Consider the following 26,920-nt stretch of genomic DNA (forward strand, 5'->3'; position numbering starts at 1 on the left):
CCAAAAATGGCCACAACAATACTTTCAATCCCACATGCTCATTCCAGAATCTTTCGACTCCTCCATCAAGAGATGAAGCCTGTGTCGTCTCCCCTTGAACGTGGGTGGGCCTTTCGACTGCTTCAACTAATAAAACACAGTGGAAGTGGCTTTGACTCCCAAAGCTGGGTCAGAAAGGCAATAAAGCTTCCACCTAGCTCACTCTCTCTCAGGACACAAGCTTTTGGAGTCACAAATAGTCATGTAAGAAGTCCAGCCCCCGTGAAGAAGCCCAGCTGGAGACACCGTGTGGAGAGACCACATAGGGATAGATAGAAAGTCTTGAGGAGCCCCAGCTGACTGAGCCTCTCCAGCCCAGGCGCCAGATACACGAGTGGTGAAGGATTTGCCATGACTCCAACTGCAAGGCCGTCTGAATGCAACCACAGGAGGGACGCCAAAAGAGAACCATCCAGCTGAGCCCAGTCACCCAACCATGAGAGATAATAGTAAATGATTGTTCTTGCTTTATGTCACTAAGTTTGGGATGCTTTGTTATAAGCAATCGATAATCAGGACATTTAGGCTCAAGCTTGAGGAATTCTATGTTCCATGGAACTCAAGAGACTTGCTGAGAATTCTACTGATCCCTGAAGGAACAGAATGGAGTTCATTGTGGGTTATATGTCCTCAGATGCTGCCTCTGTCCTACCTCACATTAACTCTTATGTGAAGTCCAGCTTCGATTTCAGTTCCCACAACAAAAATCACTTATATCAAGCATTGGAGAGAGTAGGAGACTTTACAGAACATTTAAGGTCATGATGCTGACCTTAAATGGGCTTCTGTCAACTTGCTGCCTCTTCCTCCCACCTCTACCCATTCTCACCTTGTCTTGCAGGTTGCTTGGGAACCCAAATTCTTCTCCTGCTATGAAGAGTAATTCAGCTTCTTCCAAGCTCTTAATCCAAAACTTCCACACTCAAGCTATCAAGAATTCAGCTTTACTGGAACCCACTGAGGTTATAGATGGGCAGTTTTTTTTCTGTGCACATGTATTGTAAGAAAAAAACTTCAAAGAACACACGGATAAATAAAAATTGGCCCCAAATCCCATTATGCAGAGATAACTGCTATTAATATTTTTGATAAATATCCTATCCATACACCACAATTTTACACTATCCTTACTGTTCTATATTTTCCCCAGGCATCACTAGTATTGCTAATACCTTTACCATTTATTTAGCATCTGGTATGTACTTAGCAGTTGCATAAATGTGATGTAACCCAATCCTTACTACAACCCTAAGGTGTATGCTCATCACCATTACCTTCTTTTTCCTAAGGGACCTTGGTGAGAGGCAGAGCTAGGATCCAAACCCAGGCCCATCTAACCCTAGGTCCTGTGCTCTTTCCACTGAACCTTAGGCTCCTGTCTGAATCCTTTTCCCAAACCTACTAGAGAGACTATCCTGGGCCTACATATCTTGAGCTGACCTAGCACCCTGATGGTCTTCTCTTTAGAAAATCAAAGGAGTCAGAGCTCCCTGGGGTCTATGGTTAGCTCGTTTGCCTAGTGGGGCTGGGTCTCTGAGAGGAGGGAGGGTCTGGGCCCTGCAGTGGGGGCAGGGCAGAGCCAGATAGGAGCCCTCTCTGCCTCCATGTCTGCTGGATCGAGAGGACTCTGCTCTTCTGAGAGTCTGGGGGTGGCCTCCAGTGAGTTCAGCATGTGTTCTCTGCCTCCTGCCCCCGGGGCATGTTTGTCCTGAGTCGTGAGGGCTGCATCTGTGCAGGGCCAGCTGTGTGAGGAGGACGTGCTGTTGGGGAGAGTCTGTGTTTATTCCCTCAGCCCTAGAAGAGACTTTGCCAGGTGGGACTTGCTCTTCCCTAGGAAGGAACATGCAGCATGTTCTCTGTCATCCTTCCCAAAATATGATGAGCACATTTTCCAAGCAGAGCCCCGGAGACCAGCATCAGCTCTGTCCCCTTCCAGAGGGACCCTGGGTGGAAGGTCAAGGCAAGAGATGCCATGCTGAGTGTACTGTAGCCCTACAGCCCCAGAAGAGGAATAGCCTCCAGGGAGGGCCTGACCTTTCCTTTGACAGCTTTCACAAGCCTTGAGCTAATTGTGAAGGAGAATTCAAAACCGAGTTATCAGTCTGTCCCCCAGCTATTCCCACAGCTGCTGACACTTGAGGGAGGCCAAGGGCAGCCAAATCCTCCCTCAGCCCCACTCCCACACTCACAGACCCCCCACTTGAAGGTGGGCCCTGCGTTGCTGGAGCTGCCCTTTGACATCAGGGGCTGTCAGACACTCACAGTCCAGAGTAGGAGTTAAGAAGTCAGGCTTGGAATTCATAAGCCTCAGATTTTAATCCTCGCTGCCCACTTATTACCTGGCAACCCTGTACAATTTGCTTAACTTCTCTGATGCTGGGGTTCCCTAACATTTTAGTTTGGTTTCCCCTGCAGGAGCTGACCTTGAGACATCAATTCTAGTGGAAGAATTTTGACTGGGAGGCAATCCCAAGAAGCAGCAGTAGGCGAGTGGGCAAGGAAGGAAAGTCAGTCAGTGAGAGAAGCATTATCAAGCAAGTGGGCAAAATTGAAGCTTAATCCCCCCTGAGGACTCCTGGAGACCATAGAACAAATGTCCTGGAATTATCTACCAGCACCCCAGGGATAAGGGAGTTGCGGTATTGATCTACCGATTCTCATCATTTATTGATTGGTTGAGGGCTGTCCCTGGGGAGGGGCTCAGGGGTGATCATGGGCTTCCTGCACAGGCTGAGCAGCCTCCACAGCCAGAGAAACCCTTCAGCAGAGTCACAGTATTGGCCAGTGAGATGCAAGGAGAAGTTTTCTAGCAATGCCCCTTCCTCTTTCCTTCCTCTTCATGGTTAATACACAGACACACGCCTGGATGCGCAGCAGTCCTCTTGAGACTGCGAGGCAACAACATGAGGAAAAGATGGAGACAGTCACACAGAGACCAGCCTTGGTGTCCTTGAGCCATGAACTGGGGCCTCCAGACAGCTCCTTCCAGTCTGTTTGTGACAATGGCTCCCTTTGAGTCTTCTCTTACTTGCATCTGAATGCGATTCCTCACTGAAACCAGGTGGGGACCACTGACTCTTTCCTGAGGGGCCTGCTGATTGGTAAATAAGACGTGGCTTATCTAGTTATCCTGCCACAAATGAATGAAAACATCTCTCTTAAGTAGTTTAAGTTCAGAATTAGGCCTGGACCTCCCCTTCTGTAAAAGAAGGGGTTGGACCAGGTGATGGCAAGGTTGGTTCCAGTTCTGGAGTTCAGTGTGGAAGAGGAGGCCACACTAGTGACATCCTGTGAGCCCCAGCTGCCCCTCCACTCCACCTCTGCCTACTAAGGGGTTGTGAGGCCCAGAGACTATGCCAGGCTATTGTTACATCTTGCACTAAACTTCTGGGCAAAAGGACCACTACACAGGAAGGAAGTGAGGACACATACAGCAGGGGCTTTGGGACTGTGGAGGCCAAAAGCTGTGCATAAGTCAGCAAGTAAATGTAAAAATTGATTGTCAGGGCCAGCCCTATGGCCAAGTGGTTAAAACTCTCCATTCTCTGCATCAGTGGCCCTGGTTCGTGGGTTCGGATCCTGGACACGGACCTATTCCACTCGTCAGCCATGATGTGAAGCCATCCCATATGCAAAATAGAGGAGGATTGGCACAGATGTCAGCTCAGGGCTAATCTTCCTCAAGCAAAAAATGAAGAGGATTGGCAAGGAATGTTAGCTCAGGGTGAATCTTCCTCACCAAAAAAAAAAAAAAAAAATTGATTGTCAATGAAAGGCAAGGACTTGGAGGGGTTGTACAGTTTAGATCTAAAGAGTGGGTTGCCATAATTGTATGTATGGTGGGGGGAGTATTAATGGAGCTGATTTTAGAGACCAGAACAGGAGCAGATGGGGAAGAGGTATCTTCCTCTTAACCCACTATAGATTTGAAATTCAGAGAGGAGCTCTTCTGCTAGTGAACACATAGGTTGCATGTGTACACACTGGCATGTGTGTGTGTGTACATATGTGCAAGTGAATGTGTGTGCGTGTATGGTTTGACTGCTGGCCTCTTAGCCTCCAGGCTTGTTGAGAGGAAAGCTTTATGCTCTCACATCTCAGCCTCAGTGGGCTTCAGGACCTCCAAATGGAACTGCAACTGCTTGGCAATGGGAGGAGAAAGGGGACAATTAAGTACCCACCTTGTTTCTGGCAGCATGCTGGCACCTACACATAGAGCACACTCACAGTGAGCCTGCAAGGTAAAGACGACCAAACCCACTTGACAGACTTTGAAGACAGGACTTGATGAGACCAGAATTCAGGACTGGCAGAGCCCCTCACCCTGGGTTCTATTCCTGCGTCCACAGCTTATATCTGCAAGGCCGTGGGCAAGTCACCCGACCTCTAAGAACCTTATCTTACCATCTGGAAAAGAGGGGCAGTTGGAGTTGGAGGCTCATGTTTGATAATTCCTACTCAGCTTAGTTCTCTGTGTTAGAGTGAGGATGGAATTAAATAACATTTGCGAGTTCTTTTTATTGTCAAGTGCCATGAAAATTAAAGGATTATAATTATTTTCCACAACAATAATAATAAGCTAAATTTGATTCTGGCATAAAAATGCAAATAGCTAAAATTCAGTGATGTAGAACGGATCAATTTGGGGAAAATTATACTCCATCTGCATTTCACAAAGCTAGTGGAAATGCACATTGCCACAGCCATGAGAAGGACCAGAAGAAGAGACAGGTTCGTTAATTCAGTAAGTCTGCCCAATTCCTGTTGACTCAAAGGCACAACAATTTATTCATGAATAACTCTGCTGGGCTTAGGGGAAGAGTCAATGATTAAAATATATTCTTAAAGCCTTTAAGAGAGTTTAAGCAATCATTTGTATTCTAAATAGGTCTCACTGACACAACCTCCTTAAAATCTTAGATCACACAAAAATTCCAAAGCCAGAGGCTAGCTGGCAATGCTTCTGCTGGTTTCATAAAGTCGATTGTGGGTTCCCATTCTGCTGAGACAATATGCTGGATAAATAAGCACACACAACCAGAGTTTAAGGATCTAATCAAATGAAACCTTCAATCAAGTTAATCTGATACTACCTTGGCAATTTCTCTGGACCAGTCCTGAATTCAGATCATCTATCTTATTATCCAACTGTGTCTCCCATCATAGGACCCAGTTTTGAGTTTGGAAGAAAATGTCTCCTGTTGCTCCATGGTCTTTTGCTGTTTCTTTAAGCCTCTTTAAGCCTGATAAACATCAATGACATAGAGTTCCTCTACCTGCCCCTGTTTTCTCACTCAGGATCTTTCAACTCTAAATTGTCTACCTTGCCCCAGGCCCGCATCCACTCAGCTGAAGCTTTCTGTGAATCCACTGCTGATGGTGCCCCTTGGAGTATGCTGTTTTGGGGTGAGAAGGAGACACCATCTCTTGGGGCATCTAAAGTAACCAGCCCATGAGATGCAAGAGCAGTCTGGTTTCCACACAAAGTGAGAATGATATCTCATGTTTTGTGTGCAAGCCCCAAAACAGCTCTTCTTGTACCCAGAGTGTCCTCAACTTCCTCATGAAAATAGCCACTTTTGCTTTCCTTCTAAGCACGCTGTCTGGACAGGGCTTAAAAGGGGACAGGAAGGAAGTGTGGACACATCCAACAGAGGCTTTGGGACTGGAAGAGGCCAAAGACTGCCTAAGTCAGCAGGCAAGTATAAACTTGTCTTGCATGGGGGGCCCAGACCCTCTGCCATTGCCTCCATCTTTCAGTCTCTCCCTATCTTCCTTCCCAAGGCAACTCTACCGCCAACCCCCCCCCCCGCCATGGTCTCCAACCAACAAAGGCCTTGCGCATGTCACTTCATGTAAATAGGTGCTCAGAGTTGGATGGATGGACCATCAGTTCAGCCAACAGTGAACCTCCACATCCCATTTTGGACTCAGCTGCAACACACTATAACATGAATTTTCTAACTCCAGATTTCCTGTCCTATTGTAACCCATGTATCAAACCATGTGTTTCAATTTTAAGGCTTGAAAAATATGGTCAACATGGCTCTGGCGCCTTATACTGGCCTTAAGTCCCTTCTGACTCATTCGCAGCTGTCTTCAAGCTCAGGACAATCTCCTACACTTTCTCTGCCAAATGCCTTCTAGGCCATGCTAAGTGTTGGAGGGAAAGCCTGTGTCTCTCAAATACCCTCAGTGGTCTGCCCCTTGGCCAGAGAGTGCCACGCATACAGGAGGAAAGAATTGACCCAAGTCAGAGGCCCAACAATCAGATTTTGTTTAGGATATAAAGCCATTGGATCAGTCTATTTATTTTCTCTGCACTTGTGTTTCCTAAGTTTTTCCACATTATTTCTAATTTGGGCTGTTAGAAGAGGGGAAAAATTAAAAACCACTGATCTACAGATAATGGAATATCTTGGTGGTTATTGCATTAAAAACTAGCCAGCTAAAATGGGTTTGGAATATCTTAGAAGGTGATCTCTGACTCAAACTCTGTACAAGTCAAGGCTAGGAGAGTCCACAGGCCAAGAAGCAGCAGAAATGCTGAAGGATCTGCCTTCCTCCCTAGTGAAAACACATGTAGAGACATATGAGTGCTGTTCTCTCATCTCCATCTCTTTCTAGAAATAATGGGATAGAGAGATGGGAATTGCCCTTTGTATTGGGGATCCCTACCACGTGAACTTTACCTATAGTGTGGCCCTATTGCCTTTCACTTGTCTGTCTTGCTCAAAGCTATATTTTCTTGAGCACATGAGCCTTAATGAATATTTGTCGAAAAAAGGAACAAATGAAGGAAAGAAGACTGGGATAGAACATATTTCTGCTGCCTAAAATGCTTTTTTTGGAAATTGGGTGTGCATGTATGAATGCTTGGATATATGTATAAATAAATAAATGAACAATCAAATTGTTGCTCATTGAATGATATGGCTGATGGAAACAGTGACATCATTTATATTTCTCTCTCTTTTTGCTGACAATCTTACATCTTACCTCCAATAAGTGCCTTGTACATACACATATTCTTACATGTCTACTAAGACAAAACCACTCAAAAATGGTACAGGTGCTAGGAGGAAGAAGAAAGGTGGGGAGTAGAATCTAAGTGCTTCTTTTCACTTAATAATTCACCCTCAGATCAATCGAAGCTTGATATATCTAAAGGTCCTAGGAACATAATTTCCAGCAGCATAGTCTCCACAATGACATTTCATTATGTCAATGAACTACAAGGTAACGAAGTATCCACCACCACCCCTAAAAAAGTTTGGCCAATTAGTTTTCATACTAAGACGAAGCTTATTTTCAATTTGCCACATCCATTTTTATGTGCCTATTAAGTGTAACTCTCAGAAATTTGAGTGTCCTCATGGCCCTTTCAGCTCCTTCACGGTCAAAAGAAATAAGAATTCAACTCTTTTTTTCTTTTTGCTATTTCTTTTTTTTTGCATAGGAAGGTTCCCCCCAAGCTAACGTGTGCTGCCAATCTTCCTCTTTTTGTATGTGAGCTGCTGCCATAGCATGGCCACTGACAGACAAGTGGTGGAGGTCTGTACCTGTGAACCAGATCCGGATCACCAAAGCAGAGTGCGCCATACTTAACCACTAGGCCACGAGGGCTGGCCCAACATTCAACTCTTAAACACTTAAGGAATAAAGATTTGGGGGTGGATTTTCTGGACTAGGTGGCACAAGGGTTTTGCATTGTTCTAACTGCTCTTCTCATGAGAAGCCACCAGCCGATGCTCCACTTCCTTTGAATGCGATGCAGTAAAATCCCTCATCTTGTTAAAAGTTTTCCAGAGCCAACAAATCAGTTGCAGAACTCTCTTTCAGAAACACACAATCTCAGTCAAAATATAATATTGACTTGTGGCCAACAAGTCCACTTCCCACCCTCAACCCAACCCCTCATTGAACCCAGATTCTCCTTTCTTCTCCTTCCCCCATGCAGTTTGAGACATGAGGATTTAAGGTGGTGGGTATGCCGCCTTTCCAGCCCCCACAGGGGTTGGGTATGCCCCCACTCCTACTTATTGCATCATTAACATCTGAGCCCACCCACCCAGTCTCTCCCACCAGAGTCTGCCTCTTGGCGGTCTCCATAGACCACAATTTCTTGCAGTTACAAGCTAAAATGTTGTTTCTTGCCACAAATAAAACGCATATGTCACTTACTGCACTGTTCTTGGCATCCTGGCGGTGACATATCTCATTCATTCTGGGGCCTGAGAAATGCCTTCTATGTGACCAACATGATCCCTCTGGGAGCAAATTCCTGGGTACTATCTTCAACCAAGTCCCAGGCTGGATCTGGGGTGTCTCCTGAATGGGACTAGGGATGCTGTTCTCCTACCCACTTGCTTCTTGGGTTGAGGCACACTGGCCCCCAAAACACCCTGGCTGCCCTAGTTTGTATTCCATTATTCCATCTTACTCCCAGAAGGTGCCATATTGCCTTCTTTTGTTCCTCAAGCTTGATTAGTCATACCAACAGAGGGAATTCAGGAAGTCCCTCCAGGTTTAAGATCATATCTCAAATTGCTCAGCCACTCTTTGCTAAAACTTGCTGATCTTTCTCCCACAAGGATTGATCCAAGTACTTCTCATTATCCAAGCCAGCTTCTATGGCTCCCTCGGGGATGCCCTGCTGTAGCAGCTTCTCCTACTGCAGCATAGAAAAACAGTCGTGCTGCTGGTAGATTCCTAATTATGAACTCAGTGTATAAATCCTAGCTTCCTTCCAGTTCAGGCTTTACTCCCGTCAGGGCAGGGAGATGGTCAGCCACTAAATCAGATGCCTGATGGCTTGAGAGCTGCCAATAATCTCTGCTGTTCTTCATCTGACAACGCCTTTGTCTGCCTTCAGTGCTCGCCATCCCTAAAACCTTCCAAGAACCACTAACACAACTCAGAGTCCTTTACTCTGGTTCCTTGCATGAAACTTCCTATGAATTTCTTATGTTTATAGTAGCAATCAGCTTGTATAAACAGTTCAAAGCTGACTTGATTGCAAACCTCACAGTAGCGGTCGTGCTCCAGGGGAGCTGGTCCCAGCTAGAGCAGGGCAACAACTTTGAACTAGTCGAGGTGGGCTTATCATGGACTTTTTTACTCCTTGCATAAAAGTCTCTTACGTCTTAAAAGACAATTGAGTGTCTATAAGGATTGAATTAAATGCTAGTATCCAATTTGCAATATGGACAGAAAGAGTTCTTGTAGGCATCCTCTGTTTAACCGTTTCACAGGGCCCTGCATTCATTTAATTTCCTGTGTGGTACAGCCTGTTCTTCTCTAAAATTGTAATTTTAATGTCAGAGTAGGTTTCACCATTTCTCTCAGACTTTCTTGTGCTACAGTGCTTGTACCTGATTCACCTACATGTGTTTGTACTATAATTCCAACAATTTGGCAATCCCAAAAGGTGTATCTGTGGCTCAGGTCTAAGATTATTATTTTAACCTAACAAGCAGAAAACTGTGCCTTAGGCAGAATCCCATTCAGGTCCCCCAAATATAACCTGCACAAAGCTGGTTCCACTTATGACTCTCCGTACATGGGGTTACATTTTAAAAGCATACTCAAATCCAACTTTGAAGGAATGGAGAACTTTAGCGACATAAACTGGCTAGGTCTTCACCAAATCTGATTCCTCTTCCTCCTGGCCACAAGCTAGATAACATCTCCCAGCCTCCCTTGCAATTATGAATGGTCATGTGACTCAGTTCTGACCAATGAAATACCAGTGGATACGACATGCACCACATCTGGGCCCAGGCTATAAAAACATCCCACATCCATCTCTACCCTCTTTCCCCTTCTCCTGGCTCAGTGTAGGTGAACTCTGCAACACTGGAAGGATGTGTTGAAGATGGGAAGGAGCCCAATTGCCTGAATCACCACTTTAGGAGAACTGCCCACAATTTAACTACTAGGCCACCGGGGCTGGCCCCAAACTGTCCACAGTTTGAAACAAATCTTCTGGCCTTCATGTGAGTAACAAGTAGTGTCTATCATGTTTGAGCCATAACACATTTATTTATTACACCAGTTGGCACTACCTTAACTAATACATGTTAACAAGGGTTTTCTTGGTGGGGCAGCACATCACACAGAAAAACTTCTTAAAATTCTTCTTCAGACATCTTTTCACCTCCTTCTTTCCAACCATTCAATCGCTGTACACTTAAATCAGTGTTTTCCATTCATGGACCTGCTCACACCCGCAGTTCTCTGAGAAATGACTCTACCTCTCATTTTGACCCCTTTTATTTTGAGGGGCTGCTTTTAGCCTTAATCTGGAATTTTGGTAAATGTTAAAGTCTTCCTGCTGACACGTACATTTTGCTTAAATAAGTTAAATATGTTCTCTAACAATCTTATTTAGATTCAGCAAAAGTAAACTTCATCCCATTCCAGACTAAACAGGACCGATGATTTTCGAAATTCCTAAATAATCTAATATAAAATAATTAAAGTAATGTGGTGCTATTGTACAACGATTACTAGAAAAGCATTATTTATTGTATTAATCAGGAAGGAGAGACTCTGCTGTAGGAAACAACCAACTTCCCTCAAACCTCAGTGATGTGACCCGACCAAAGTGTAGCTCTCAGACACACGAGATCTCCTTCAACTCCGGGAGGCCCCAGGGCAGCCGTGCTCCGCGCGGTAGCTCAGGGGTCCGGGCTGCTTTGGTCTTGCGGCAGGCACTTCCACAGCAGGGGAAGAGAACACTGCAGCCTCCCACACTGCCAGTTAAATGCTCTGGCCCACATGTGACACATCACCTCCAGACACAGCTCATTGGCCAGAACAAGTCACATGTTTCCTCCAAACCTGGAGAGGGTGGGAAAATGTCATCCTTCTATGTACCCAGAGGGAGAGGCGAACTGGATGTGGGTGGGCAGTATGTGCTAGAAGACTCTACCTTTGAAACTTTTGATTTTAGTTTCTTAATATTTATGCCATGAATTTCTGGTAACTCCAATTTTCTTTCAAAAATAATCCTGTAATTTAAGCCTTTTTTCACTAAGTCGTTTGGATTTTTCAATGCCAGCTACTTAGAATGAGTGCAGTGTGAGAAAACTAATTTCCTGTAGTAAAAACAAGAGCAAAGGAAACAAGAATTCCAAGAGAACTGCACCCTTTCTCAGGAGACATGCTTAATGGGGCAGGCCTGGGAGGCCAGGCCAGGGTGGGAGGTGGCGGAGGGAGGAGGCATTTCTGGCCTTGTGTTCCCCACCTTTCCTATTCCCAAATCACATAGCTTCCTATCACAATAAAAATATCCAGATCCTCTGTCATTTTAGCAAGATTTAATTAAAACTGCCCTAAATTAGGAAAATCTAGTCATTGTTTGCATTCTTAAATGCCTATGTTTAGTTGAGTCGCACGTAAGCAGAGAAATGAAAAATTAGCTTAATTTTTTGGCTGCAGGGAAGAGTGTGAATTGGTTTTCTGTCACTCGTGGGGAACATCTTGTGTCTTCCCTCAGCTGGGTTTCTCTGATGGGATTGCTTCTTCCCACCTTCCTGAAGGCCTCTGAGGATAAGCTGCAGCTTGGCTGTGACCTGAGGAAACCTCTAGAGCCCACAGACAGCCCAGCTCAGGGTGGGTAGAGTCAGGTTGCTCCTGAGAACAGCTGTGATGAACCCAGGCTTCTGAGCAACTGGAAGCTGTTGCCAAATGCATCTAGAGTGAAAAAGGGGGTTCTCATATACGGGCATTTTTTGTCCCCAGAGCAGAGGTGAATGCTGGGGAGTTGTTCAGAAACATACCTCCTGTCTTGAAAAATGAATCAGGGAAAGTTCCAGAATTCCTCTGTGGGGAGGAATGGCCATAGAGAGGCCATGAATGCCGTGTGTAACAATGAATCTCTAGAGTCAGCCTGTCTTGCCTTGAATTCCAGCTCTGTCACTGGTTATCTCTGTAACCTAACATGTTACTCAACCTTTTTGCGCCCGTTTCCCTCAGGTATCATAATATCTACCCCACAGGGTCGTTGTGAGGATTAACCTAGTTCGTAGATGTGAAATCTTTAGAACAGTGCCTGGCCTATAGTAACTGCCCAGTAAATGTTACTTTTGTCATCATTACAAAGGGGCACTACCTATCTCTGGGAATGACCACTTGGCTTCCTGTGGCCACCTCTCAGATATTCTACTTCCAGAGCGCCTCTTTGTTCAAATCCTGGAGAGCTTTTGATTTAATTTCAAATCCAGGAAGCCAATCACCTTGATGGACCAATGCTCAAGCAACGTGTGATCTGTGGGAAGGGAGAGCTGCAAGAAGGGTGGGACACCACAAGCAATCCAGAGTTTGAGTCCAGCAGTAAGGCTGTCATGGGAACGGCCTAGAGCAGAGAATCTTTCAGCAAACCCAGAGCAGACTTAGGCCCTGGAGTAACCATGGAAACAGGAGCCCACAGAGGCATCCAGAGTGTGGGAGGGGGAAGTGGGTAGATGGATTGATCAACTGATGGGCAACGGATGAATAGTTGGGGGTGTGTGTGTCACTTTCACAGAAGAGTGAGGGCCTGAAGCTGTGAGCAGCTATGAGTACCTCTGAGCTGGAGGAGGCTTGGAGAGCTGGGAACATGTCCCAGAGTAGGCAGTTGGTTGTGATAAAGGACAAGCAGGCCAGGGAAGAAAGGAAATTTTTCCCTGAGAGATTTCCCCCAGGTTCCCAGCCTAGGGATGGAGCAGAGATCAAAGGAAGAGGAGAGGAGTGGGTTTTCAGTCTCTGCAGCTTCCAAGTCTGGTTTCTGGTCTGGAGAGTCTGAGAACTACCTAACGTCCTTTATTAGATGCTTCCTCTGCCTAACTCTCTGCTGCTTGCAACAAGAACCAGGACTAACACCCTTCTTCAGATGTGTGGTGTCGATAAGTTCAGGGCTGAAAATGTCACTCTGAGAAAAGGGAAACAAAGTCTTATCTGAGGCTGAAAGACCATTCCTCAGTGCCAGCTCAAGACTCCTAGAGAAACAGGTCACCCAGGGCCTGCCTCCTGCAGCAAGGTCTTTCCAGCTGAGGTTACCTTCAGCCACCTCATGATAAGCAGCAGGTAAGGACTTTCCTGTGCTCCCTCTCTCCACCTTGGGCAGAATGGATGCAGGATGTCTACCAGCTTCTACTCCTCCATTGGCAATAAAGAATGCTGGTGCCCCCAATTTCTCTTCTTCTTGCAGCCTCCTCCACCTCTCTCAGTTATGTGGGTCAACATGACTGAGTTCTGGCCAAAGGAATGCAGGCAGAAGTGAAGTCTGCCACTTCCAGACCTGGCCTTGAAAACATCTCATGCCATCGTCCATGCTCTCTTCCCTCATCTCCCATCTTGATGCAGAAGATCCCAGAGAAGGGTTCCAAGGCCCTAGAAGCTGGTGGAGCTCTAGAAGGAAGAAGCCTGAGTCCTGGAATCACCATGCGGAAGGCTGCTCCCAGACACCCAATTGGACTATAACATGAGTGAGAAACAATCCTTTTATTATCTTCAGCCACTGGACTTGGAGGATTGTTACAGCAAGTAGCCTATCCTAGTTAGTCCTGCACCTACTTGAGGTCATTGAGAGGGCAGATTTTGGAAACAGAGAGCCATGTTTGAGTCTAAACACCCCATTTAATGGGCATCAGTGAAACGAGGTTAATAACAGTACCTATATGAGGGCAGGAGGCACACAGAGAGCTTAGCACAGGGCCGGTCACATCATAAGCACTCACTAATTGGCACTGGTCATGGTTAACATTTTAACCTCTTGTATGCACCAGGCCTTGGTATAGCTCTTTAATGCTCCTCTTAATTCTAACCTTATGAGTTAGGGACTACCATAGGTTTCAAAGATGAGGACCACGAGGCATGGAGAGGGTGGATGTTTTGCCCAAGGATACCTGGCTAGAAGAGCTGGTCTGGGACCCAAGCAATCTAGCTCCAGAGCACATACCTCAGCCAGTGGCTTCCCCCTATTGCTGCCTTCACCCTCATCTCAGCTTCATGTTCTCCACTATCTTCATCTTCATCAGCCACCTGCTGTGGTGGATGGTTGTTGAGACGCCACCATGCCCTGAACACAAGTGAGGCCCTTGAGGTAAACTGTCCTGATCCAGTGTCCTGCTGGGCCCAGATAGTAGGGCCAGGGGGAGGGGCTGGGGGCATTAGTCCAACTGTCAGTCACCCAGAGAAGGGTCAAGAGAGGAGGGACAGCAGAAGTCAAGGATTTGCTTGAATCAGATGGAGAGGAAGTTCCTGGGTCTTTGGGGCTCAAATTGCGCACTGTGGGCTTTCATGGGTGGTCTGGGGTAGAGGGGAAAGACATTCAGACCTCAGAGGCAGATAAGGGTGAGACTGAGAGGGGCCCCTACCTCGGAGCCATGTAGTCCTCTTGTTAATTTCCCTGTGGCAACCTTAAGTCTAAATTTAATCAGGTTTATCTTAATTATTCCAGCCTTTCCCAGGATGTTCTGGGGAATTCAGTGAAGGGCCCCAATGGAGGAGTACTCGGGGGTGGGGGGCGGTTTGTAGAGAGAGACCCGAAGAAGAAGGGACTTGGATCAGGAGGCACAAGAAGGAGGACCTCAAGGGCACCAACTCCCAGGAACGGGCCCTGTGCCTGCCAGCAAGGGAGCATCTGGCCCCCTTTTTATTAAGGTTCTCAGAGAGGAGCCCTTCAGAAATAACCTTCTCTGCCTTGTCAACCTCCAGGGGCACCTTGTCAACCTCCTTGTCAACCTACGGATGAGGGCGCTGTGGGAGGAGAGAAGGGTGGCCTCTGGCTCTGGGGATAAAGCCAAATGGCCTAGGCAAGGGCTCACATGTAATAAATTCAGTCTAGCATCCAGAAACAACACAAAGGCTGTATAAATATTTACTGTTGCCTCTTGAGAAAACAATGAGGAATTACATTCATAACACAGCAAAACTTCTTAAAACCCTTTGATCCCCAACTTTTCTCTCAATCTCTCCCACCATTCTCATTCCTCGCTTCTCTCACACCATCCTTCCCAAGGATCAGCCTGGCTTCCTCAGCTCAGGGTCTCCCCTCCTGCTTTCCTCTTCTCTTCTGGTCCGCCTCTGCCCCCAGCAGCTTCTTCATGCCCTTTCCACTGTAAATCCACCCAGACAGGCCTGCTAGCTCCCTTGTTTCTGGTCCTCATTACCACCATCAGCCTAATAAAGGCTTAGGAGCAGATCCCCTTCCAAGGAGAGGAAGAAACCACCACTATTCTTAATCACTAGTTGTCTCCAAGGCCAATGATTCTGAGAGGCACAGGGCTCCGGGAGCCCTGCAGGAGCCAGGGATGGAGGGGAGGTGGTGACAAAAGTACCCAGCCTTTATGGTGCCCCACTCCATAAAGGCACTGACCCTAAAGTTGGGGAGGGGGGGCAGCGCAGTTTACCGAGCTAAGACACAGTCCCTGCCTTTGGTGCTGACCACTGGGCAGCACTGGGGGACACAGCTCTGTGTCCACTCCCCCAAAGACAGGCTGCTCAGGCTCTCAGCCTTGGCTCCACATTCCCATCACTTAAGGGGCTTTAAGAAAACATGGATTCCCTGGGCCCTACACCACAGATTCTGATTTAATTGGTCTGGGTGAGGCCCAAGACATCTAGAGGCATTGGCTATTTTAAAAGCTCCCCAAGTGATTCTAATGTGCAGCCAGGGATGAGATCTATTAGGCTAATCAATTGTTTGGGAGATCACCCCACAGCCTAGGGGCTCCAAGCCACAGCCTCAGGAACAGCAACTTCCCTCCCCTCCACACACACACACACACACACACTTCTCACCTTCTTGATCCACCAGGAAGAAGAAGAGCTGGGCCAAGACTTTGGCTAGCACAGAGTAATGTAAGACTGGAGTTGAAGCCTTATCATTTGTCATTCAATAACTATTTAATGTCAGTGTTGTGAAAGAAATGACAGAAACTGACTGAGGGATCCAGTTTAGATTGGGCATCAGGCCTTTCTGAGGAGGTGACATTTAAACCAAGGCCTGAGTGACAGGATGATGCCTGCTGTGTGAAGCTGCTATGACAAGCAGAGAGAACAGAAGGTGCAAAGGCCCTGCAGAGGGAGCAAAGGGGCACATGGCTGGAGCATAATTGATGGAGAAGAGACAAATGGGATGAAGTCTGCGAGCTGAGCAGGGTGCACCACAGAGGCCTTGGAACTGTGGTAAGGAAGCAGCTTTCATTCTCAGTTCGACAGGAAGCCCCTGGAAGGCTTTCAGGAGGGAATGACATGACCTGGTTTCTGTTTTTAAGAGGCACTCTGGCTATGATGGGGAAGGTGGCTGGTGGGGAGCGGGATGGACAGAGGCGAACAGTCCACTCTAGCAGGGTGGCGGGCAGGCACCCCTGTGCTCACACCCTGGGGGGAAGATGAGTGCTAGCTCCTCTGCCGTGGGGAATGTAGGTCAGGCAGCCTGGCTCCCTCAGCCAAGCCGCCAGTGCAGCCCCCTCGCCTGTCAGAGAAAAAAGCCGACTCTGAGATGTGTGGGCTCAACTGAGAGATCAGTGTTGGCAGCGGAGGCAGAGATAATAGGCTCCCAGGTGGAGGGATCTGGGCCACTGCCTGGAGTCCCTTCGTTGCCCTTCCCAGGGTGCCTCTCTTCTCACCCCTCTACCCCTTCAGGATCTCCCTGGCAGGCCAGCCCAGGGGCAGGCCTTGACATGTACCTGGAGCAGGCAGCTGTATTTTAAGGTCAGGGCTCAGACCTCTAAATAAACCATAAACACAGCCAGCTTCCCAGGTACAGAAGGAGGGAGACGGCTCCGTTTCTCTTCAGTGCAGTGACTGGGGAAATAAACAAGTGGCTCTGCCTGTCACATACATTTAACCCTCTGCAAAGGCATCTGTCAGACCCTCAGAGCTTCTGCCTCGGCCTTTCCAAGAAATAAATGATGTGCCCCAAACTCGGGCTTCTCCTTGTGGCCTCCAAGTTCAATTTTCTGTTCAAGGAAAGGCAGACACGGAAGCCTGTTCTTGACCCAAGCCTCAGGAAATGCTAACAAAGGGCAAGGACAGATGCTGGGCCCCCCAGTGGCTGGGGGCATGTTGGCACAGCTCTGTCAGCTGTGGAAGGGGACAAGGGAGAAGGAGATAGGGAGGAAGGGAGGATAAACAGAAAGGAGGGAGGTGGAGGGAGCTGGCAATTATAGAGAGCAGAGCTGAAATGGGTATGGAGTGACCCCTCTTAGAGAGCCAGTGAGAGTGAGAGACCCAGGGGGCCATGCAGAGCCCTTGTGGTCTGTGGTAGTGGGGCCGTGGGTGTGGAGAAACAAAGCGAAACAGAAGGCAGAGGGGGCTCTCTCTCCATGGGTGAAATCTCCCATGACCACAAAGGAAGAAGGAATGAGCAAGAACAAAAACAGACAGGAAGAGAAGGAGGCAGGCAGATAAATAAAGCAGGGGAGGGAGGAAACCCCCAGAGCCATCAAACCCAAGCATTTCTGGGGGGGAGGGACCCTCTGAATGCAGCAGGAAAAGGTGATTTATGCATTGAGCTAAGCCAGGAGAAGAGTCAGGAGTGAGGCTAAGGGACTGGGTGTGGCTGGGAATGATGGCCATGCAGCAGAAGCGACAAAGACATGTGGCAGCGAAGCAGAAGGGAGGCTGGGAGGCTGTAAGCTTTGGGGTGGCCAGAAGCCAGGCAGTGCATAGAGAGAGAATGAGGGTGAAGGGCTGGATAGAGAGAGCCGCAGCGGCCACGAAGCCTGCCACACAGGTGCTGCTGCTAAGGGCACCTGCAGCAAGGAGACCTCACAGCCCCCGCCACCCCCAAGGTGTGGGAGGGGGCGGAGAAAGAGTGAAAAAGGCAGCAACACAGTGATTACACATGCACTTAAACACATATACACACTTACTCCCTCAGCAAGGGCTGGGACACTCTCAGCAGCACTCCCATGGGGATAAAAGAGACCCAGGGGACTCCAGACTGCAATCCAGCCAGGTGTGGGGAGAGCCACAGACTTCAAATGATAGATCCAACAGACCCAGACAGGGAATGAGGTGAGCATACTTCAAAACACAGACCTCGAAAGAAACAGAGAAGGAATCAAAGACAATAAATACTGAATTCTCTGTCTATCTGTCTGTCTGTCTGTCTCTCTGTCTCCCCATACCAGCAGACTTGCCCTTCTCTGAGAGCATCAGACCCAAGAGAAGAGCATCAGGCCCTCACCACCTACTCTCCCCTCCTGTGTGTGCCTGCCTTCATGGAATCCCCTGCACTTGCAGAGGTCCGCAGCGACATGGGTGAGGACCCTTTCAGCAGGCAACACCCCCCACACACACCCACACGTACCCAGAGGCAGGCAACTGGCACATGGACAAGTCTCCTCTAAGTGAAGCCAGGCTTGCATCCAGGAGCCCCCACATGAAGCCGGATCAAGGGTCCACCCCTGGCCTCCAAGAAGCTCCAAAGCACTTGAGCTCTGTCTAGCTGGGATGGCATTGCCAGGGCCACATAAACAAAGGATGTGCTTCCTACTTTGGCTTTGGTGGCTCCCCTGTGAGTCCAGAGCCACACCACAAGGGCTTTCCTAGGACTTCTGACCAGGACCTGCAGCTCACTAGCTCCAAGCTAAGCTCAAAGTCTTTGCAAATGCGGGACCAGGCAAAAGGGCTGGGAGACCAAGGGGAGGGGACTATGGGTCTATTTCTCAGCTGGGGTCCAGCAGACAGTGCCTTAAGGAACAATCCTAGGAGACCAAGAGCTCAGATCTGGGCCAGAAGTCTGCTGCGGAACTGGGACACAGGTACTAAGAACATCCACACTGGACTCACACCCCACAGTCCCCACTGTGTCCACACACACACAGCTATTTCATTACCCACACGGACCCTGTCACAATCCCACTGAATACTACACTGTATATAGCATGCTGTACACACAGCTCACAGTCCCCCACTGTGTACACACCACACTGACATGCCCTAGATTCCCCTGTTCTGACACACTGTATGTATCTCCCCACCCCGCAGAGGTCCCATTTTTATCAACGCTGCCCACAGACACTGAAAAGTCCTACTGTCCTTAGACTACACACACACACACACATACACACACACACACACACACAGTTCCCTGCACTCCTCCAAAGCCGCATCCCACACCCGCCATGTACACAGATGCCCATACAGAGCTCCCAAACAGAACTGCGTGACTCCCTCCCACACCGGTGGGGCCTGCACTCCCGCCCCTAGCAAGCTAAGCTGAGCTCAACCTCAGGCTTCCCTGCTCCCTTTTCTCCCCTCCTGCTGCCTTTCCCCAAAACTGCTCTCCCCCCTCCGCTTCAGGAAACTTTTCATCAGGTCCCTAAAAGAGGAAACCCGGAGTTTCTCCTGCCCTGCCCTTCCCCCGGACTCGCACAAGCCACCCTCATTCCCCAGCCCGGCTCCCATCTGAGACCCACTGGGGAAAGGTCACCATAGGCAATCCCTGCCTGCGCCCTGGGAGAAGAGAAGGTGGCAAAAAGAGCTGTCACCAGGGAATGGGTGAGGGGTTGGGGAAGGCGTCGGCTGTGTCGAGCTGGGGGCGCAAAGGGGTCGCCGTGACGTGCCGCAGGAGAGCAGAAAAGCCAAGGCGGCAGCTGTGGCGGCTTCGACCGGGTCTCGGGCGGCTGCCGCGTCCGGGACTGAGACGCGCGGAGCTGTCCGTTCAGCACCACTGCGCCGCGCCCAGGCGCACCCGCTCGGCTCCCGCTCCGGCTCCCGGGGGCGCCTGCGGTGCGGGCTGTTGTCTCTCGTGGGGACTGAGGAGCGCGCGGATCCAGAGAAAGGAGCTCAGGGAGCGTCGGGGCCACGCAGCCACCTGTGAGCCTCCCGCAACTGCAGGCGGAGGCAGCATCTCTGGCCGGAGACAGGAGGAGACGCTCGGCGGACCCCGCCCGCCAGCCCGCCAGGCGCACACACAGGCGCACACACACTCGCACCCGCGCGCACACGCACAGCCAGGCGGCGGCGGCGGTGGCAGCGGCGGCGGCCGCAGCGATGCTCGCCAGCAGGTCGGGGAAGTTTCCCGCCGGCCTCAGCCGCGGGCCCCCGTGCTCGCAGGTAAGCGTTTCCAGAACGCAAAGGGCGAGCCTGGGCAGCTCCGCTGGGTAAGGCGCGGCGCACGCGGATCCGGGGCACGGCGCCAGGCGGGCGGGGAGGCCCAGGGATGGGGGCGAGGGGGCTCCAGTCGTGGGGGCTGGACTCGGGGGACGCCAGGCCGGCTCCCTTTTCCCAGCCCCAGTTTACAGACTCAAGCCGTGAATTTCCCCGCCTCCCTCCCGAAGCCACGCGCCCCCTATCATGGCCCAGCCCTGCCCGTGCGCATCCCAGCTCCGGTCCCGCCTGTCTGCGGCGAGCGGGCGGGGGCGTCTCCTCGGCTCGCCCACGGGCAAGGTCAGCTTGCAGCTCCCTGGGCTCTCGGATCCGCGGGCGCGCGACCCCCGCAAGGGTAAAGCGACCGACAGGACCCCCGGGGTGGGAGTGGAGGTGCGGCCACGCTGGTGTAAACATACCTCCCTCCCCCAGCTTTTCCTTGGGAGGGGGTCAAACCTCCAGAACGGTTCCTCGCATCCCAGTGCCCTTCAGCATCCAGAGACCCGTCTGGAGAGGACTGGGCCGGCCAGGGACGGGTGGGGAGAAAGAGAGGGACGCCCAAGCCCTGAGCGCCCTGTGCTCACCCGACGCGGTTCCCTCTGCTTTCAGGTGTAGCGCCCCCGCGCGGCGCGGGCGGCTGGGCGTCTCCATCATGACCGGCCAGAGCCTGTGGGACCTGTCGGAGGCCAACGTCGAGGATGGAGAGATCCGCATCAACGTAGGAGGCTTCAAGAGGCGGCTGCGGTCGCATACGCTGCTGCGCTTCCCTGAGACGCGCCTGGGCCGCCTGCTGCTCTGCCACTCGCGTGAGGCCATTCTGGAGCTCTGCGATGACTACGACGACGTCCAGCGTGAGTTCTACTTTGACCGCAACCCCGAACTCTTCCCTTATGTCCTGCATTTCTACCACACCGGCAAACTTCACGTCATGGCCGAGCTGTGCGTCTTCTCCTTCAGCCAAGAGATCGAGTACTGGGGCATCAACGAGTTCTTCATCGACTCCTGTTGCAGCTACAGCTACCATGGCCGCAAAGTGGAGCCCGAGCAGGAGAAGTGGGATGAGCAGAGTGACCAGGAGAGCACCACATCCTCCTTCGATGAGATCCTGGCCTTCTACAACGACGCCTCCAAGTTTGACGGGCAGCCCCTGGGCAACTTCCGCAGGCAGCTGTGGCTGGCGCTGGACAACCCTGGCTACTCAGTTCTGAGCAGGGTCTTCAGCGTCCTATCTATCCTGGTGGTGTTGGGATCCATCATCACCATGTGCCTCAATAGCCTGCCAGACTTCCAAATCCCTGACAGCCAGGGCAACCCTGGCGAGGACCCCAGGTTCGAAATCGTGGAGCACTTTGGCATCGCCTGGTTCACATTTGAGCTGGTGGCCAGGTTTGCTGTGGCCCCTGACTTCCTCAAGTTTTTCAAGAATGCCCTAAACCTTATCGACCTCATGTCCATCGTCCCCTTTTACATCACTCTGGTGGTGAACCTGGTGGTGGAGAGCACACCTACCCTGGCCAACTTGGGCAGGGTGGCCCAGGTCCTGAGGCTGATGCGGATTTTCCGCATTTTAAAGCTGGCTAGGCACTCCACTGGCCTCCGCTCCCTGGGGGCCACCCTGAAATACAGCTACAAAGAAGTAGGGCTGCTTTTGCTCTACCTCTCCGTGGGAATTTCCATCTTCTCGGTAGTGGCTTACACCATCGAAAAGGAGGAGAACGAGGGCCTGGCCACAATCCCTGCCTGCTGGTGGTGGGCTACGGTCAGTATGACCACTGTGGGGTACGGGGATGTGGTCCCAGGGACCACAGCAGGGAAGCTGACTGCCTCTGCCTGCATCCTGGCAGGCATCCTAGTGGTGGTACTGCCCATCACCTTGATCTTCAATAAATTCTCCCACTTTTATCGACGCCAAAAACAACTCGAGAGTGCCATGCGCAGCTGTGACTTTGGAGATGGAATGAAGGAAGTCCCTTCCATCAATTTAAGGGACTACTATGCCCATAAAGTTAAATCCCTCATGGCAAGCCTGACAAACATGAGCAGGAGCTCACCAAGCGAACTAAGTTTAAATGATTCTCTGCATTAGCTAGGAGGACTTGTCATCCTCAAACCCACATTGCTAAGCTGTCTCTTGTGCCTCTGTCACAATCCAGGCAGCTTAGGGTTATGGCGTAAGGAGTATGCCCAGCCCCAAAGGGGAGAGATGCATGGGATATGCACACCAGGCTGCTTTTACACTATTTAGAATCATTTTTAGAGGGTGGTGTGTCTGACACCATGCCATTGCACCTTTCAACGAAATGACACTCACTGGTCTTTGCATCATGGGCGTAAAATGTTCACCTTTCTGCCAGATGAGTACCATCCAGAATGCTAATTTTTCTGTTCATTGTGTACTCTATTCCAGTGCTCGTGGCCTAGTACTGTCTATGAGTTGTCTGTGCTCCTGTTTCTGAGGTTGTCATATGAGTTCTGTATAAAAAGCCCCCACAAGTCTGTCCAGTGGAAACACATCTATGGGGTTAGCAAGGATATGAGGAGATTTTTGTTCACAGTCATGTGAAAACAAAATCTCAGTTCTTTATCCATTGCTTTCGTTCTGTTTTAATACCCAAACAAAGAGAAGGTGAAGTTAAGCACACATGACCAGTGCAAGTCTGTGAGTTGTTTTACGAATGACCTGCAGCTCTGTGGCCTGCATGGGTGCACTGGTCACCTCTGGAACGACATCTGCTCATGTTCATCTTGTAAATGTTGCTCTTTAGAGAATGTTGCTCAGTTAAACAAGTAGTTAAGATTGAAATTTTTTTCCAAGAATAAATACATTAGGGACAGAGGCTTCAGTTAAACTTAGGCCAAATCAGAGGATGCTTGAAGATCTTCAAAGTCAGGCCTCTGTCTTTCCTAGAGTGACCATAGAGACATTTATTTCTGGCTAAGGCTCGTGGTCTAGGCCATTTGACCAAACTTTGCCATGTCTTAGATATTAGCATGTTTTTGAAACATTTATTTTTAGAGATGTTTAGGAATAAGGTCATGTTGTCTTTCTCTACTAAGAGGTTTAATGTTGTATTGTCTCCCTGAGGTGAATGTTGTTGGGTTTCTAGCAAGGGCAGTAGCTTAGAGACTTGTTTCCTGCTCTGAAAGCTTATAAAATGAGAGCCCTTTTATTTCCAAGAAGAATTGACTCGGATAATTTTGCTTCTAGGATACAGTATGTTACATGCGATGCTCTAATTGCCCTGGAGTTCCTGGTGTGACTTGGAAACCTGGTGGTATGGAAGTGTGTACTCTAAATACAGATGTACATGACAGCAGTGTGGCTTACCCAGGATGCAAATACTATCGTTCTTATTTCCGTTTTCACTGCCTTTTCTTGGGGGAGGATGGAAAGAGGGCAGGAGAAAGGAAAGACTTAGAAAATTAAAAATTGTTACTTCATAAAATGTCCTAGATAATTGTAAACTTCTTGAAAAGCTTAATGCTATTGAAAAGACCTTTAAACTTCTAAACTTGTGTTGAAGGTTAAGAACTCTAGCCTTTTCCAAAATGCTCTCTCCCCTCTTCTCCAGTTAACTAGCACATTGTGAAGGGAATCCTGGGCCGCTTTGGAAGATTATTCTTCTCCAGTATCTTCTAGGTAATTCAGATGGTTTTCCGGTTGGCTTCCATTATTGTTCAGTCCTTGGAAAGGCTGTAGAATTCAGGAGTCTCAGGGTGGAGTTAAGCAGGCTTTTTATCCAAGGCTTGGACTTTCCCTAAAGAGGTCCATTTTGTGTTTTAGTTGTTGAGGCTAATACATACTTCACGGGGGTGTGGTAAGGGTCTGTCACAGGCTTCGTATACTTGTACTTACCATGGCTACCACAGAGCAGGCAACTAGTTGTATGAATGTACTAGTCACTTATGCCCTTGAGTCCTCAGTTCAAATCCCTCCATTAAACTGGAGCCTCTTGGAGGCAGGGAGGCAGCCACCTCCTAGTGCCTGATAGTCTGCCATCTATGTCTGTTTCTCAGAAGCATCTGGAAAGATGAGATGACTTCGGGGCACCAGCCACTAAGTCAGAAGAGCAGGGTTATTTTTCAGAATTTGCACATGGAGCACTTGGCTTTGGCTGATGTTTCCAGTGCTGGAAGACAGCGAATTTATGAAATTATCCCCAGCTGCACAGAAGGCCAGAGATGGTACAAACTTGAGGACTGTTCAGTTTGCCAAGGGTGATGGCGTTGGGTCACTGAGCAGGGTTTCCGTGGTCACTGACCCTAAAGTTTGTGAAAAGTGGAAAGAAGGAAAGAGGCAGAATAAGTCAGTCACTCTCATGAGTATTTTTCTAAACAAGCAGGTTTTACTACCAAAAAAAGAGACACCCCTGTGGTTACTCTTTGCAGATGTGAAAGCCAGAAAACTTGACTTTTCATTTTGGTAATGACTTGCATTTATCTGGTGCCTTCCATTGGGGGAATCCCAAAGTGCTTTAGAGACTGTCTTTTTAACATCTTTTGTACATATATAGACTTGTATAAAATATTACTTTGCTCATCTGGAATTTCACTCATTTCTGAGCATGAGAATGTCCTAATAGCATTAAGTTTTCCAAGTGTGGTTTCAGATAAGAGAGACAGAAACCGAGCTGGCTTGAACACTGGAGTTAATTCTCACAACGGATGGAGACTAAACTGTGACCCAGGGAGAAATAAGCTTCCTCTCCCCCAGAGTACTACCCCGGTGTGAAGTTCACAAATGCTCTCAATGGGGCTTTGATTGACCTTGCTAAATAACGTCTTATGTAGCAGTTTCTTCTAGTCCCTGAAGCTAACTGGGGAGGGTCAGCTTAATTTTCTGCTCTGTTTCTGGAGTTAAGAATATAAATATGAGGTGACATCTTTGGCCACCAGGCTATCAGACTGACCCATAATCCTCCTTTAAGGGGACACAGTAGAAGCTTCAGATCACTTATTTCCAGCTGTTAGCTTGAGAGCAGCTTCACTCCCAACATCTGAAAGTTGTTATTTTCAATGCCATTGGGACAGATATATGGGCCAGGGTTTTCTCACAATATATGTGATGAGCATTTTAAAAGTGCTGGCTGGGAAGGGACACTATGTCTTTATTGCATAGATGCATATTGGTTATAGGTTTGTGTTTTCTGCCAAACCCCCACATTTCCTGGGTTTGCTACTGAGGAGGGGCATGTTGTAATGCCGAGCCAATTTGTAGCTCCTAAGGTAGTAATTGGTATTCAATGTTTGGATTTGTTATTTCTTCTTATCTTACTCAAACAATTGAACTACCTGCTAATTCTCACCTCATTTCAAAGAAAATGATTTGTTATGCACTTTGGGACACCAGTGATCTGTACAGGCTGTGTGTTATCTACTTGAGGGCTTAACTGGTATTTCTTGTTGTTTTAACAGCATGATTGTTTCAGAGTTGTAATTTTAAAAATTGAGAACGCTGTATTTGCGACGTCAGTTTTAACACTCATTAACACACTACTGTGCGAGCATTGATACAGGCCCCGCCGAACCATTGTGTCTGATGGCTGCACCCTGGTCTCCGCGCCTCGACTCGGGAATGAGCAGTAGCACTGACATGCTCCAGACTCCAGCCTCAAAGCGTATGCAGATTAAATAGAAAAACTTTATTTATGCTTCCTGAAGTGCCTCAATTACATATAGAGTGGCAAACACATCAAGGGCATTCAAAGTTGGGGACCGATTCTCTGAGAAAGGCTGGGCTTTTTGAGCATTTGTTGGGAAGGAAGAGCTGTTACTTGTTCTTTACAGGCATGTAGAGGTGGGACCCCGTTTTCACCAGGATCTAAAGCCCCCAGCCTGCTTTGTAGAAGGTTATTTATTCTTGAAGCCCTCGTGAAACAGACACCCTTGTAGGGTTTTCCCCTTCCACACCGTCTTGCTCAGCACCTCTGATGGGCCTATCAGTGCCGACCCCACCCCACCAGGGCCATTCTTGCTGCTGCCACATTACCACCCTGACCGTAAATTGGGTACTGGGTAACCTGAGTGTCCTGGCTGGTTTGGTGTGAATATTACTGAGGGACACGTAGAACCAATCCTCAGCTCTTCCTTACCCAGTGGTGACTTACACTCTGAGCCTTCTGCAGGCCACAGTGAATCTGCAGAAGGTCATTGGGCTCCCTGGGCTCTGCTCCTGATTTTGCATTCAACTCTGTCATCTTTAGGTGCATCACTGGGCCTCTCTGAGACTCACAAACCTCTGCTGCAAAATGAGAAGTTTGGATTAGAACACCCCTAAAGCCCTTCCCGGTTCTTCATCTCAATGTAAACAGAATCTCTCCGTGCCCCTCTGCGTCCTCATTATGGCAGTGAGCAGATCCCGAAACTCTTAACTTACTTTTAAGCAGAGCGGAGGGACTGCTCACAAACAACCTTCTATTTGTTTTCATTTCTCTCTTCAACAGCCAACCACAACAGAAGACAGTTTTAGGGACAATGATACTAGAGAAATGCTTGGGCTGGCGCCTGTGCCAGGTGAGTAGAGTTTGAAAATAATCAACAAGCGTCTCCTTTGGGCTTTAAGTGGTTCACGTGTAATCCAAATTCCTGCTGTTAAAAATCATTAGAGAAGAAAATCACACTGATCCCATTTGGCTTCAGGGCTAACTCTTCGCCGTTTATGTCTATGCCCTTTGTAAAGCCTGGCAGATCCCCCGTCCCTGTTCCCGTGAGGCTATTGAGCCCCACCTGGGACCCTAAATGTACAAGGGCAGATGAATCTCCCATCCTGCACTTAATTCTCACTGAGGTG

General features: G+C 48.8%; 1 protein-coding gene and 1 long non-coding RNA gene across 2 annotated transcripts in view; one reads left to right on the forward strand and one right to left on the reverse strand.

Moving 5' to 3' along the window:
- Positions 1 to 20,702, reverse strand: part of LOC138915608 (uncharacterized) — a 109,021-nt gene extending 88,319 nt beyond the window's left edge. The window contains exon 1 of the long non-coding RNA XR_011421643.1: positions 20,550 to 20,702. This is a non-coding gene — a long non-coding RNA (uncharacterized lncRNA). The remainder of the gene's footprint in view (positions 1 to 20,549) is intronic.
- On the forward strand, positions 19,162 to 25,775 carry KCNS2 (potassium voltage-gated channel modifier subfamily S member 2). Its single transcript, XM_023648754.2, has 2 exons — positions 19,162 to 20,097; positions 20,740 to 25,775. The coding sequence occupies exon 2, from the start codon at positions 20,783 to 20,785 to the stop codon at positions 22,214 to 22,216; it is 1,434 nt and encodes a 477-aa protein (XP_023504522.1). The 5' UTR covers positions 19,162 to 20,097; positions 20,740 to 20,782; the 3' UTR covers positions 22,217 to 25,775.
- Positions 25,776 to 26,920: the final 1,145 nt, after the last annotated feature.

The sequence above is a fragment of the Equus caballus genome, chromosome 9 (assembly GCF_041296265.1).
Source record: "Equus caballus isolate H_3958 breed thoroughbred chromosome 9, TB-T2T, whole genome shotgun sequence".
NCBI classification, from domain to species: Eukaryota; Metazoa; Chordata; class Mammalia; order Perissodactyla; family Equidae; genus Equus; species Equus caballus.